Below are 14,286 nucleotides of genomic sequence, written 5' to 3'. Positions count from 1 at the left end.
TTTTTGCATTGATTTTTAAGTTAATCATTATTTTTTGAAAAAAAAAAGTGATTTTTATTATTTTTTTGACATGAAATTCATAGAAAAAGCTATTATTTAACCATTTTTAGTTAAAATTATCGTATAAAAATTGTGATTTTGACATGTCAATTCTAACAAAAAATTATCAAAACATGTAGTTTTTTAGTTATATTTATGTTAAAAATTGTTATTTTTATGTCCATTGTTAAAAAATATTGTTTTTTAGAAACAATTATTTCATGTCGATTGAAAAATTAATTAAGGATGTATAAATATGTAGAATATCAAAAAGTCTAAATATCAACCTTCTAATTTAAAAATGCAAAACAGTAAAAACCTCACGATTTTTTTTTTTTAAATTATAATAAAAAACAAGAAAATGTGGAGAAAATGACCACTTCAAAAATTATCAAATTTACTAAATAATTATTTACATTTTATACATTAAAAAATTTAAAGCCAAACTACAGGGCTTTTAAAAAAGGAGTGTGATGCAGAATGCTCACTTTTTTAAATCAGCATGAAAATCACTACCATTCTAAAACGTGATGTACATAAAAAAAACTAAAGTGCCAAAAACTATGCTCTAAAAAAAAATGTGTGTTCTGCATCACCCCTTTTCAAAATCAGGTCACTTTTTTGCTATCTCTACGAAACGGGTAACAGTATCAGTTCCCGTTTCAAAGTTTACATTGTTAGTTGCCCAGTGCGTCGTAACTCAAACTGAGGCAATCATAGACAGCTTGAAGGTCTTGCCTGTTGGCGTTCGACAACCTGTGGACTGCCAAGTCCCATTCTTGTGCATCAATAATTCCTGCCATTGCCCTCCCTACTGCTTTGATTGCCAAGGGAAGCCCTCCACACTTTGTACACACAACCCTTGCCTTTCCTTCGTCGATGTTTCCTGGCAGATTTCCATTGTTATGTGGAAAATCATGATAAACAAACAGCCGCCAACTATCATCCTCCATCAAATCGCCTAATTTAATCAATGTGGACTTATCTGCATTAACTCCCATCTCCAGCAGCGTTTTCTGGTTCCTTGAACTCACAACAATTTTGGAGGTGGAATGGTCGGCTAGCCGGAGTAGACCCAATTCCTCTAGCAATCTGCCACCCTCCTCCCATACATCATCCAAGAACAACGCAAAACTTTTGACCTGCATACTCTCATGCAACCATATTTTTATAGCTTCCTCATTCATATTGTGATCTGGATTTATGTTTGCTTGCATGCCTATTTGGGAAGATAGTTGATTCCTAATATTTGTGAAAGATGGAGACTGCGAAACCAGGATCACCCATGATAAAAAAATATGTTCAACTCCCTTGATAGCACAAAATAACAAAGCCCCAGAATGGTGAATATCAATATTAAGAAATCTTGAAATGAAAAATTCCAGCCAATGAAATCCTCAACCAATATTAACACTACAAGAGCAGAGCATTGTGGAAGGGAAGCAGAAATTATGTAACTAAAAACCAAACGGGGATTGTGAACACTAATGCTGAACTTTTGTAACCGATAACTTTGATACATAGATAGATAGATAGGACCAAAGAATTGAATGTAAAAGAGCATAATCGCCATTATAGCAAACAGCGAAAACGAGATTCGTGATAGCTTGTGCGGTAATGAATAATGAGGGCCCTTTTTCTTTTCTATGACGTTAACCACAGAATTCTTCATTTGAAAGCAAGCCAATATAACACAATTGTTTATCACGTATTCTATTATTTTGTGTGACGATAAGTTTGTGTTTTATAATTTACACAGAAAAAATTCAAACACACTAAATGTAATTAGATATTCACACCACATTTTAGAGTACAGCAATCAGTTAAAAAAGAGCAGCATAATTAGATTCCATAACCATCGGCCTCACTTTTCAAAAAGATTATTGGTAATTTTTTATATATATGTAAAGGAAAGTACAAGTAATATAAGGATGTTCAGTTTGAAAAGAGATTTTTTTTTGTCTATAGATGAACTTCTGTTTTTGGTCAGACGAAAAAAAATACTGGTTTCTATTAATAAAACATATAAACCCATGCATATATCATATTCATGATTGTTCTACAATATACTTCTGCAACATGTAAGAAAACCATCATCACCCATACAAGTTTCATTTAACAATGCACTTAACAAACATGAACATACAACTTACAAGCAAAGTATCACTTGGAAAAAAAAAACTATACTGACATCCAAAATTTTGTAAAACAAGAAACTTATCCACCTACATGTATTGTTCAATCAAAAACATATTAATGCATATAGTCTATGGGAGAGTAATCAAACCCTCATCTCTAATTGTGTTATCCTCATAGAAAGTGAATCTCAGAAAACCAACAACAACAGTAATCCCATCTTTCGATAGAGCGTTAGCAATGATGTTTGATTCCTTGAAGATATGCTTGAATGTGATATCCTTGAAAGAGATTACGATCCATCCAACAAGGAAGTTCAAGTGGAGAAAAAGTAGTGTTTCCCATAATACCATTAATGAGGGATTTAGAAACCCCATAAATATGAATACCGTCCATAGATTTCTCCTTTGCAAACCAGAGCAGTCCCCACAGTGCCAATATCTCGGCTCTAGTGTTAGAGCCCATCCCCCATGCCAAAATAATATGTAATGTGTTCAGTTGCATATTCTAAGCCAAGCCCCAGAACTACATAGATTGCCATGTGCAGTGCCATCCAAATAACAAGCTGGAAACAAAATGTGAGGAGCCATATTTATAACCATTAAATCCTTGGTCACCATTGTGCGTTGTTCTTGTGTGTCCAACCAGGTTCTAATTTTGTAGCAAATTCTGAGAAGGTTTAGAGGAATGCCTTAAAATATGTGAATGTCTCAAGCCTTCAATATCTCCTAGATGATAAATAGTGGAATAGAGTTATGTTGTCCACTACTGGAGACGCACCAACAGAGACATAATTCTACTAATGGAAACTATTTGAATCGTATGTGGTAAGCATGAAGAATTTGCACCCATGCATGTAGAGTAATCTTGCACTTGAGAAAGAGGTGTAGGCCCATCTCATTTCAATCACAGCATAGGGGGCACCATCCAGGACCTTGGTATCCCCTCTTACTAAGATTTTCCCACGTCAAAATTTTATTATGCCATGCCATCCAATTGAAGAGAATTATCTTCAGGGGAACTTTCCACTTCCATACCTTCTGAAACAAACAAGGGTTAGTTAAAGAAAATCTTGTACACATAATATACCTGTAAATGTCCACGAACACTACAAATCTTTGTTGTAGTTTTCCAGCCCAAGTGAGTGAGTCCCATTTCACGTTCTTGCATAGACCTACCTACCAAAGATCTTGAATAAAACTATTCCATGTATGAAATCACTATCCATTTAATCCCAATTATGCAGCGTCTTTCCAAATTGGACAATGCCCACTCCATATGCGGATGATCTATTCCAAGAAAAGGAAGCCCCTAGAGTGGAGAGCCTCAATAGTGTCCTCCGGAAGGCGAGATGTATTTCTAACTCCTGGAATTTGTTCCAAACAAATTAATATCTCTTTTCCCTCCCAAATGACCATCTAATTCTTTGAAAGAACTAGCTTTTTATCTTATGAAAACTCAACCATATGTATGACCCAGATTTTATGCCAATATCTTTTTCTCTGAAACAGTGTATTGTGCTTTTCTTCTTCAAGTACCTTTCCTTCAAAATCCCCCCCATATGCCTTCTCCAAAAAATTCTCTCCATAGTGACTTTATGAGACGATACTAACCAAATATTTTTGTGTTCAGAATGCCCCAACCTCCGAAATCCTTTGATCTTGTGATTATGTCCCAACAAACCAAATGGAATTTATGAATCTCTTTTATGCTCGACCATATGAATTGAGAGAGGATAGAACAAATCCTTGAAGTGATATAGGAGGGGAGTGTGAAAAGATGTGCATAGTGTACTAACATTTGTTTTAGAACCGCCTGAGCCAAAGTATATCTACCTCCTAAAGAAAGCCACTGGTGAGTCCAAAATTTCAATTTATTTTGGAATTTGTCTACGAGTCATGTCTAATCTTTTAGTCTGTAATTGTTTGGCTTAAGTCTGAATCCAAGATAAGTGAATCCATCCACTAGTGGTTTGGATCCCACCCCAAATATCCCTGCAATGAAATCAATCTCCAACCTCTCTGCACTTGAGAAAAGTAACAGTGACTTATGACCATTTGCAACCATTCCAGAGGCCTCCCCAAAACGTAAAAAAATGTAATGAGGAAATACCCATTATGTTCTAGAGACCATCCTGAAGGCGATGATGTCGTCCACAAAAAACAAGTGAGATATGTTAACTTTGTTTTCCACCCTTAAGCCTATGAATTTTCCCATGTTGTTTGCTGAATTTATCTTCAAACTATGCCATCCATAAACAGAATGAAGAGCATGGGAGATAAAGAGAAACTCGGTCTCAAACCTCTACCCGCCCGAAAGAAATTTGTAGGATATCCATTTATTAAAACAACAAAAAACACAGTCGTTACATAAGAGATAATCCAATCCACATTGTGCATGTCTAGTTGAATTTTTGTCAATATAATCCTCAAGAAAGACCACTCCACACAATCGTATGGCTTCCGCAATTAATCCTTCATAACCATCGCTTCCAATATTTTTGTATGAATGGAATGCATAAATTCTTGTGTTATGGAAATTGCATCATGAATCAATCAATTGTGTAGGAAACCAAATTGCTCCATGGATATGTAATCCCATAGTGTTTTCATGTTGCACTTTGCAATAATTTTGGAAATAAGGTTATATGTAATGTTACAGAGTGATATCATTCTTAAATATAGGAATGAAGAGGGAGCACATACCTTCAGTATAAGGGTAAGGAAAGTCAAGTTTATTTCTCTCGAGATATGAATAGTAATTTGGGATTCTTCTACCAACTACAGTATCTCCAATATGTTGGAAATGTGCTATATTCTTTCCATGACTAGTCTCACACGTTGTATTTTGCATCGGGCGCAGTGGGGGGGTCACAAGGGTGGCGGTAGGCCCCCCTGTCAAGGTGTTTTTAGGGGGGCGGTGGCCCCCCTGCACATGGTCTGGGGTAGCGCCCCAGGAAATATTTTTTATTTTATTTTTTATGTGGACCCAATAATAGTTCAATGGACCCAAGGATGGGGGAAGACCCAAATATGGTGGGCAGACCTACCCATGGTTTTGTGCATTGGTTTTTCACATGGTTTTGGGAATGATGGTTTTCTTCCCATGGTATTTTGTAGATCCGGTCAAGGGAACGACTGTTATATTCTAATCCAGGGTCAATGGATTAAGGTTTATGAATGCTTTGGCATGTATATATATGTATTGTAACATTGAAAGGAATATAATGAAAAATCAATCTAGCAGTCCTGGTTTTGGGATCTAGGGGAAAACCTTTGTGTATATTTGTTTTATGTTCTCTCCATTATTTATTTCTCGGTTTTAAGAATTCCTTTACATGTAATTTTTGTACTGCAGAGGGGTTTTGCTCAGCCCTATGGTAGACCCGTTTAGTGGGAGATCTGCGGGATCGATTCTTGAGATGAAAGAAGATGGAAAACAATGGAAATATAGAGATCAAGAAATTTAATGGTCAGAGTTTTGAGTTGTGGAAGATCAAGATGGAGGATCTTTTAGTGGACCGGGATCAGTCGATTATTGTAGATCAAGGCACGACACCAACGAGAATGTCAGCAGACAACTGGGCAAAGTTAGATCAGAAGGTGAAGATCACAATACGATTGTGTCTCTCAGATTCATTATGGTTGAATGTATCAAGGAAAGCTACAATGAAGGATTTTTGCGACAAGTTAGGGACTTTGTACCAATCTAAGTCTCTAGTGAACAAATTGTTTCTATGGAAAAAGATGTATAACCTGAGGATGAAGGATGGAGACTCAGTAACAGAACATTTGAATGCCTTTAATACTATGATAAACTAATTGTTATCTATTGATATTAAAATTTTAGATGAAGATGAGTGCATCAATTTGTTGTGTTCTCTACCATATTCGTGGGTGGTTGTTGTTATAAGTAGCAATACAAATACCTTAAAGTTTGATGAAATATTATCATCCTTGTTGTTGGAGGAGATGAGATGGAAAAAGATGGAGATCCAAAATGGAGATTCCCATTTTGTGAGAGGATGATCCCATAACAGAAACAAAAATAAGTCATCAAGTTGGATATCTAAATATAGAGGGAGATATGAATCTCCAAGAACACCTATAAAGGTGTGTTGGAAATGTGGAAAGGAAGGGAACTACAACTGTGCCTCACATAGAATTGGTGATTGTAACTCTTAGAGGTCTCCCTCCCACATGGGAAACCTTCATTACTACTATAAGCAACAACAATACCTTCCCATAATTTGATGAGATTGTTGGAAAGCTCACTCAAGAAGAATCAAGGATGATATCAAGAGGAAGAATTCAAATGCATGAAGAAGGAGAACCCAATGCATTCATCACTCAAAACAAGAAGAAGAAAGGGAAAGAAATTCCATCAAATTCAATAAAGCATCCACCTAAAAATGTAAAAAGGAATGATAGAACATCATCTCACATTGAATGCTACAATTTTCAAGAAGGGTCATTATGCTCAATTGCCCCTAGAAGAGAAATGGTTCACATTGTTGGGCATGGAATCCCCCCAAGGCAGCTTTTGGGGCTTAAAGCCCAAGTTTTGACCAAATCTTTTTGTAAAAGCTCCGCGAATTCCGGTTGTGGGGCATGAAATCATAATAGAGTCACAGGGTTGTCCGCCCTAGTTTTTGTAATGTAACGTCGGCTAGATAAACCTACCCATGGTCTGCGGACCATGGGATTGTATAAATAGAGCAAGGATCTAAGTGTATAAGATAACTAATAGCTAATATGGAATAGAGGAGAGTAAGAGAAGTCTAAGTGATTATGCTTAAGTCTAAAGTGTGTCTGTGGGTCGTAGAGTAGGGAAAGGCTCTGCAGCTGAGTGCGCAAAGGCCTAGTAGTCCACAACTGAGTGTGTAGACCCCTGCAACTAAGTGTGCAGGGCAGGTCGAGTCTATAACCGTTGAAAGAATCAATAAAGAGAAAGTTTACCATACTTTTGTGCATATTTTCCTGTTTTAATACATGATCGGGTATAATTTGCAAGTATACGGTTTATATGCTACGTGAACTTATTTGAATGTTTTGTATAACTAATTATAACATAAGACATCCAAGTACACAATGGTAATTAACTGGTATAGGAAGATAAGTAAGATATCGGGTAATAGCGCAAAGCGTGGCTCTAGCAGTGCAGAGCGTGGCTCTAGTAGCGCAGAAGCTCCACAATCCCTGGTTAGGGCTGTGCGAAGGCAGTGTATCAGGGTGTGAGGAACAGGGAAGTGTGCGAAGCGACCTGTGCACAGGGAAAAATAGTGAGACCAGTCGAACCTCTCAGACATCTCAAGGGTGCAGAAAACTGGTTATAGCACCCTCCCATACTACTTCGGGTGAGACCTCAGTCCACACTCCGCGGATTGTTGCCGAAAGTGCCAGTAGTACAGGGATTTGTTTGGCTAATTAACTTCGAACCTGGGTCAGGCCCCAACAAGCCAACACACACCACAACACTAGAAGCAACAACAACATGTTTGATTATCGAAGAAGAGAAGATGAATGAAGGAATGATTGCAATGAAAGAGATGAAAGAAGAAGAAGAGATGCTCCAAGTGACCATGAAGAGGATTGTCATCCTTAAAAGAAGTCAAGATACTCTAGTTATGGAAGTAATGTGGGCAATCAATCTAAATATATTCTTATTTAAGACCCTACTATTTCCTCTCCTCTAGATTCATGGGATGGTTGGTTGGTTGATAGTGGCGCTACTCATCATTTCTCTGGGTATAAGGAAGTTCTCTCTAATTTGGTAGAGAGAGAGAGTCAAATTTGAAAATTTTTCTTAGAGACAACTCCACTAATCCTGTTAAAGGCTTTGGGTCCTTCAAATTCCATTTGGAGTTTGGGGAATCTATTTTTCTCCATAATGTGATGTATGTGCCAGGATTGAAGAAGAATTTGGTATCAATATCTACTTTGGAGGACAAAGGGATGAGGGTTGGCTTCATTAGGGGAAAATTTCTTACTTGGCCTGTTATATCACCAATGAGAGATGCATTCACATTGGGAACGATATTTGAAGGACTCTACAAGGTTACTGGAAGACCTCTTCTAGAATTGGTCCATGATACTAATCATCTAAGTGAGTTGTGGCACTGAAGATTGGCCCTCTTACATTATGATGCTCTTTTGAAATTGAAGAAATTGGGAGTCTGGAATTCCCGATGTTCAAGCCCAACATGATGGAGTATGTACAGGTTGTGCCAGTGGAAAGAAGACAAGGGTACCATTCCCCTCTAGAAAGAACAAGACAAATGACATCATCCATCTCATTCATTCTGACTTATGTGGTCTGATGCGCATACATTCTATTGGTGTCCAGCTCTACTACATCACCTTCATTGATGACATTTTAATAAATACATGGATATATTATTTGAAGCACAAGGATGAAGCTTTCAAAATGTTCAAGGAGTTCAAAGCTTTGGTCGAAAATAAAACAGGGAAGAAATCTTCAGGTCCGATAATGGTGGTGAGTACATTTCGAATGAGTTCATAGATTTTTGGAAGAATGAAGGTATCAAGAAAGACATGATTGTTCCCTATACTCTTGAGAAAAATGGAGTAGTTGAAAGAAAGAACAAGTCTATTGTAGAAGTTTCTCATGGCATGCTCCACGATCAAAAGTTTCGAAAGTTTTTTTGGGGATAAGCAATGAATGTTGTCGTATATGTTCAAAATAGGGTTCCTCATCAAGAATTGGACAACAAGACCCTTGAAGAAGTGTTCATAGGCATCAAGCCTGATGTTGGTCATCTCTGTATCTTTGGTTGTCCTGTATATTTCCATGCATTGAAGGAAAAAAGAAACAAATTGGAAGCCACAGGAAGAAAAGGTATGTTTGTTGGATATTGTGAATATTCTAAGGCTTTTAGAATATATATTCCTAGTCAAAGGAAGGTTGAAATTAGCATGGATGTAACGTTTTATGAAGATGTTTCCCTTGGGAAAGAAAGGGACCTTCCTCTGCCTCCTCCTCTTGAGAAGAAGAATGATGATATGGATATTTTAGATGGTCCTTCCATGCTTGAATCTGAAAGAGACATTGTTGATGATCCCATGGAGCCATTGGATCCCTTAGACCCTCCTCCATGTGATCCTCCTACCAGGAAGAGGCCACATTGGCTTCGTGACACATTACATGATGATGAGAGATGAGTTCTCATTCGAAGATCATTTAGAGAAAGCAAGAAACCATGCAGGTACCTGGGATATGTTGCATCCATGAGCACTATGCTTTAATATGAACCTACCACCTTTGAAGAAGTCATGAAAGAACAAGCTTGGAAGGATGCTATGGTTGAAGAATATGAGTTTATTATGAAAAATGATGTATGTGATGTTATGTCAAGACTGAAGGGAAAATATGTGGTGACTTCATGGATATACTAATGTTGTCTGGGCAGGAAATGTTGTCAAAAAGATTGAGAGTACCTCTAGATGTTGTTTTAGTCATGGATATACCATGATATCTTGAGTGAGCAAGAAGCAAAAGTCTGTAGCATTGATTACTGTCAAGGCATAGTACATTTCCACTATCATGGCTAGTTGTGAAGCAGTTTGTTTGAGGAAGCTCTTTAGAGAGCTATTTGAGCAAATTATCCTAGACACTACAACAATATATTACAATAAAAAGAGTGGGATATGTCTGGTAGATAATCTTGTATTTCATGACAAGCCCAAGAACATAGAGATTCGATATCATTACATTCAAGACATGGTACATAGAGGAGTCATTAGACTCCATTATATATCGACAAACGAGTAGATTGCAGATATGCTCACCAAGGATTTTCTAAAAGGGAATTTCTTGGTCTTCAAAGAGAAGCTTGGACTATTGGATGTGACCCTTTACGATAATGGTATTCATTGATCGAGAACACTGAGCCGACTCTTCCCCCCTATCCAAGATCCCAAGGTGAGGAATTGAGATGGAGGGCTCGTAGGGTTGAGTTATCTCTATACAATAGGGTCATAAATATTTATCCTCTATCCAGTACCCATAGGGTTGGAGATGTTGCTCCCCTATCTTGGTCTTCATAGATTATACCCCATTTTTCATCATACCCATAAGTTGGGATTATCGGGATTACCACTCCCTGTTTATCCAACGGTTTGAGAGTGTACTTGGGGGTGTACAACCCAATTTGATTATGATGGAGGTGTTCTACCACGTGACTCTTGAGGGTCATTGTTGGTAAGATTAGTGGGAAATAGGATGGGTTGAGATGTTCTCCCCTATATCACCTATTGCTTGATTTGGGGTTGCAGATGTTTTGCTCCCCCATGAGATTCTACATTGAGATGTGCTCCTTGATGTTGATTCAGGCTAAGATGTGCTTCCTAATATTATTTTCAGATTAAGATGTGCTCTCTGACGTTATAGAGGGTGGTATTTAATGCTCCCAAATCCTTCTTCTTTAGATTCGAGAATGTTACAAAAGATAGAGTTGAGCGGAGATGGGACATGATATGACAACAAGATATACATGACATAATGTAGTTGGAATTTATCCCTAGATGAGAGAGAGTGCTAATTTGGTAGCTTAGTGACAAATTCCAACCATGGGGATCGATTCCTATTTTTGAGAGGACCAATTTTGAATATTGAAGCGCTCAATTTGGACAAGGGAAAATCTACTTATGAAGAAAAGCCCACATATGCACATTTGGACAGATCATCCCTAACACGAAATGGTCACCCTTGGAAGCCTATAAATACAAGTGACCTCAAGCTCATTTGGCCCCCACCAAGAATCATCTTATTCTCTTCTTCATTGATTCGTTCACAAAGGTATGAGGCTGGGTTGAGGAAAGAGGTTTGCAGAGGTCTGAAAATATAGGGTCTGGAGCTCGCATGTGTTCTAAGGTTTTGGTTTCTGACCACAAGCTCGTCAAAGGAAATTTTTGACTCTAACTATAGGCTAGCAGGCTCAAGGGTGTGGTTGGAAGGTCTCAACTTCATTCACAACTCTCCCTCTGCATGGTTGGGCTCTAGGACTAAATTTTGACATATGACCGAAGTTGACTGCAGATAAGAAAAATTGTCTTCGATATATATTGATTCTATAAACATATTTCTGAATGTCATTGGGTTAATGTTGTTGGATGATTTTATATTGGGATCATTGTACTCTCTATTGAACATTTTATGACAATCTAATAGAAGAATATTTTTCAAAGGGTTTTCCCCCTTGTGGAGTTTTTCCCTGGCCTTTGACCAAATCTGGTGTCTCTTGTTGATTGTCTCCTTTGTCATTACATTTATTGTTCTATCTTCAATTACTGTTGATGATTGCAAATATTAATTTTTATTGAAAAAATTGCTAATTGAAGAATTGAGTTAGGCTAAAGCAATTAAAACAACATAGAGCAATGTGAAAGTTAGCAATGACATGTTATGAAGTATATATTGCAAGTCATCACACTCTCCAAATTAGTTTAATTGGTTCATTTCTCTCAACTTGTTAATGCTTTAATGTGAAGAACTAAAATAAACCCAAATTTGTGAGCAATACACCTCCATATAACTAAACAACTACAAATTTATGTTTATGCAACATTGTCATAGCCCATTTTCAATTAATTTTTAAAATTAAATAGCAAAACTTTTTCCATTATCATATTGAAAAGTGTACATAAGCATAATCACCATTATGAGAAATGAAAAAAGCAAGCTCTGTGATAAGCTAGCAGTGAAGGTCTTCCTAGTTTTTTTTGCCTTAATCTCTATACATTATACTATTAATCACAATTTTAAAAATCCAAAATTTTAATTAAAAAACAATATCACTTGCATAAAACAATATATTTGCTTGTATAGAATGGCTCAATTTTGTTTTTGGGAAATTCAAATTTCATTTATCAAAATTTATATGTATTTCGCTTCTTTTTTTAAATAAAACAAAAAAAACATTAGTCAATTCTAAGTCTGTTTCTATATATATATATATATATATTATTTTTATAAAAAATTAACATTAGTCAAGTCTAAGTCCGATTCTTTTATATATATATAATTAATCTTAATAGTTTTTATTTATTTATTTATAAAATTAAAATAAAAAATCTAATTAAAATAAATATAATGTATAATTAAAATACATCAAATAAATTCATTTTATCCAATATTTCTTAATTATTTATCGATCTTTTCCAATTCTAAATAATAATATTATTTTAATATATAATATTTTAAAATTTATACCATCATTGAAATTAAATTATATTAAGAATATTGATAACTTAATTAATTTTCTAAATTTATAACATTTATAATATTATTAATGAATTGAAAAATACTATTTTATCTTTTTTAATAAATTGAAAAATATATATATGCGTTGGTAGTCGACATTATTACCACTTTTATATAGTACAAAATTTATTTGTGTTTCTCACTTTTTTTCTGGGAAATAATATAAAAAATAACTTTCCTGATATCATTTTCTTCTATTATTTTGTATATATTATTATTTTTATTTATTTAATCTAAATAAAATAAAAAATATATTAAAATTAAAATAAATATAATGTATAATTAAAATATATAAAACAAATATTTTTATTAATATTTCTTAATTATTTATTCACTTTTTCTAAACCTAAATAATAATACCATTATAATATATCATACTTTAAAATTGATACAATCAATAAATTAAGTTTTATTAAAGATATTGATAATTAATTATTTTTCTAAATTTATAACATTATTAATGAATTAAAAATATGTCCTTTTTCTCTTTACATATGATATATAATTATGAAACAGTTGAAGACAAAAATATGAATAATAAGTTACATATAAATGTTGACGAAAAAGTAGATTACATTTATTGATCATTGATTATAATGCATAGAATTTTAGAAACATCTATAAACTAGCATTTGCACCACATGTTGCAAAGGAAACGTCGTAAGGCATGAGAAGAATGGCACTTGATATTGCAAATTATCATCAAATGTTGGTAGCAACATCATGATAATCTATATGAAATCGATAGAGTTGTGAATTTATCCTTTCATCCACTAGTCCTTAGATAAGCTGCCCACTGGTCATCCTCGTCAGCTCTAGATGTGATGTTAACACAACCAATTTAACAAAATAGAATTAGCTAGACCCTCTTTCCAACCACAAATTTGACTAGAATCCAACAAGAATTTCAGGCACAGTCAAAGTTCTCTATGGTGGAATGATTCCATTGGTTTGTTTTGCCCAATTTTAAATTAAACCAAATCATCTGAAACAGAGTTCCAAATCAATCAACACTCTGACTAAATTGTACATCAGACTTCGGCAAGGGAGGGAAAAACTTTTTAATAGCTACAGTTTCCCCTGTTTCTAAGCATTTCGCCTGTACAAGTACAAATTAGCTTGCTTCTAACAGATTTCTATCTAACCATTAAATATAGAAACCAACTAATCACCCAGAATTGGTCAAACAAGTGAGAGAAACTAACTAAACACCCAGACTTGGTCAAACAAGTGAGATTTCATTTTAATAGTTTCATCCATAGCTATGCATTCCAAATCCAGATTTTGCTATAGTGGCATGTCTATTGTTAAAGTAGGGCAAGAATAGTACAACAAAACCTGTAACTCTCATTCCAAATCTAGATTTTGCTATAGTGGCATGTCTGTTGTTAAAGTAGGGCAAGAATAGTACAACAAAACCTGTACCTCTCAGAATTACGATAACCTCGCCATTTTATAAACCACTGCGCTGAACTGTAATGCTTGATTCTGTTATGTAACATATTGATGTAATGCACACATCGAGATGAAAATAATGTGATTCCAAAGTTGTACGATAAATGATAGAAAATTGACCTAATTTTGACTGTCGCATGATTTCATCCTTTGCACATGCCCTGACAAGATGTTAGTTTCATCCTTTGCACTTGACTTTGACTAGCACGTCTCTTCTGCAAATCCACATTCATTTTTTGCTAGAACGTCTAATTCAAAGCCATACATAAATAGATTAAGATAGAGAAATACAAGAATATCATACCCAAAGCTAGTAAAAGGTATTCTCAAACGTACTAAACAACTCCAGTATAAAATAGCGATAATAGAAACAAC

At 35.3% G+C, this 14,286-nt stretch overlaps 1 protein-coding gene across 1 annotated transcript; it reads right to left on the bottom strand.

The window, feature by feature from the left end:
* Window positions 1-716: 716 nt before the first annotated feature.
* On the bottom strand, window positions 717-1,256 carry LOC149264751 (putative disease resistance protein At1g15890). Its single transcript, XM_089400642.1, has one exon. The coding sequence runs from the start codon at window positions 1,254-1,256 to the stop codon at window positions 717-719; it is 540 nt and encodes a 179-aa protein (XP_089256768.1).
* Between the last annotated feature and the right edge of the window lie 13,030 nt (window positions 1,257-14,286).

The sequence above is a fragment of the Pinus tabuliformis genome, chromosome 6 (genome assembly GCF_031772625.1).
Source record: "Pinus tabuliformis cultivar Carrire ecotype Pingquan chromosome 6, CPIR1, whole genome shotgun sequence".
In the NCBI taxonomy this organism is placed as follows: Eukaryota; Viridiplantae; Streptophyta; class Pinopsida; order Pinales; family Pinaceae; genus Pinus; species Pinus tabuliformis.
This window is presented reverse-complemented; position numbering and strand designations above follow the sequence as displayed.

What these genes read in the sequence shown, in the direction of transcription:
- LOC149264751 (XM_089400642.1), bottom strand. Translation starts at nt 1,256, where the DNA reads ATGCAAGCAAACATAAATCCAGATCACAATATGAATGAGGAAGCTATA.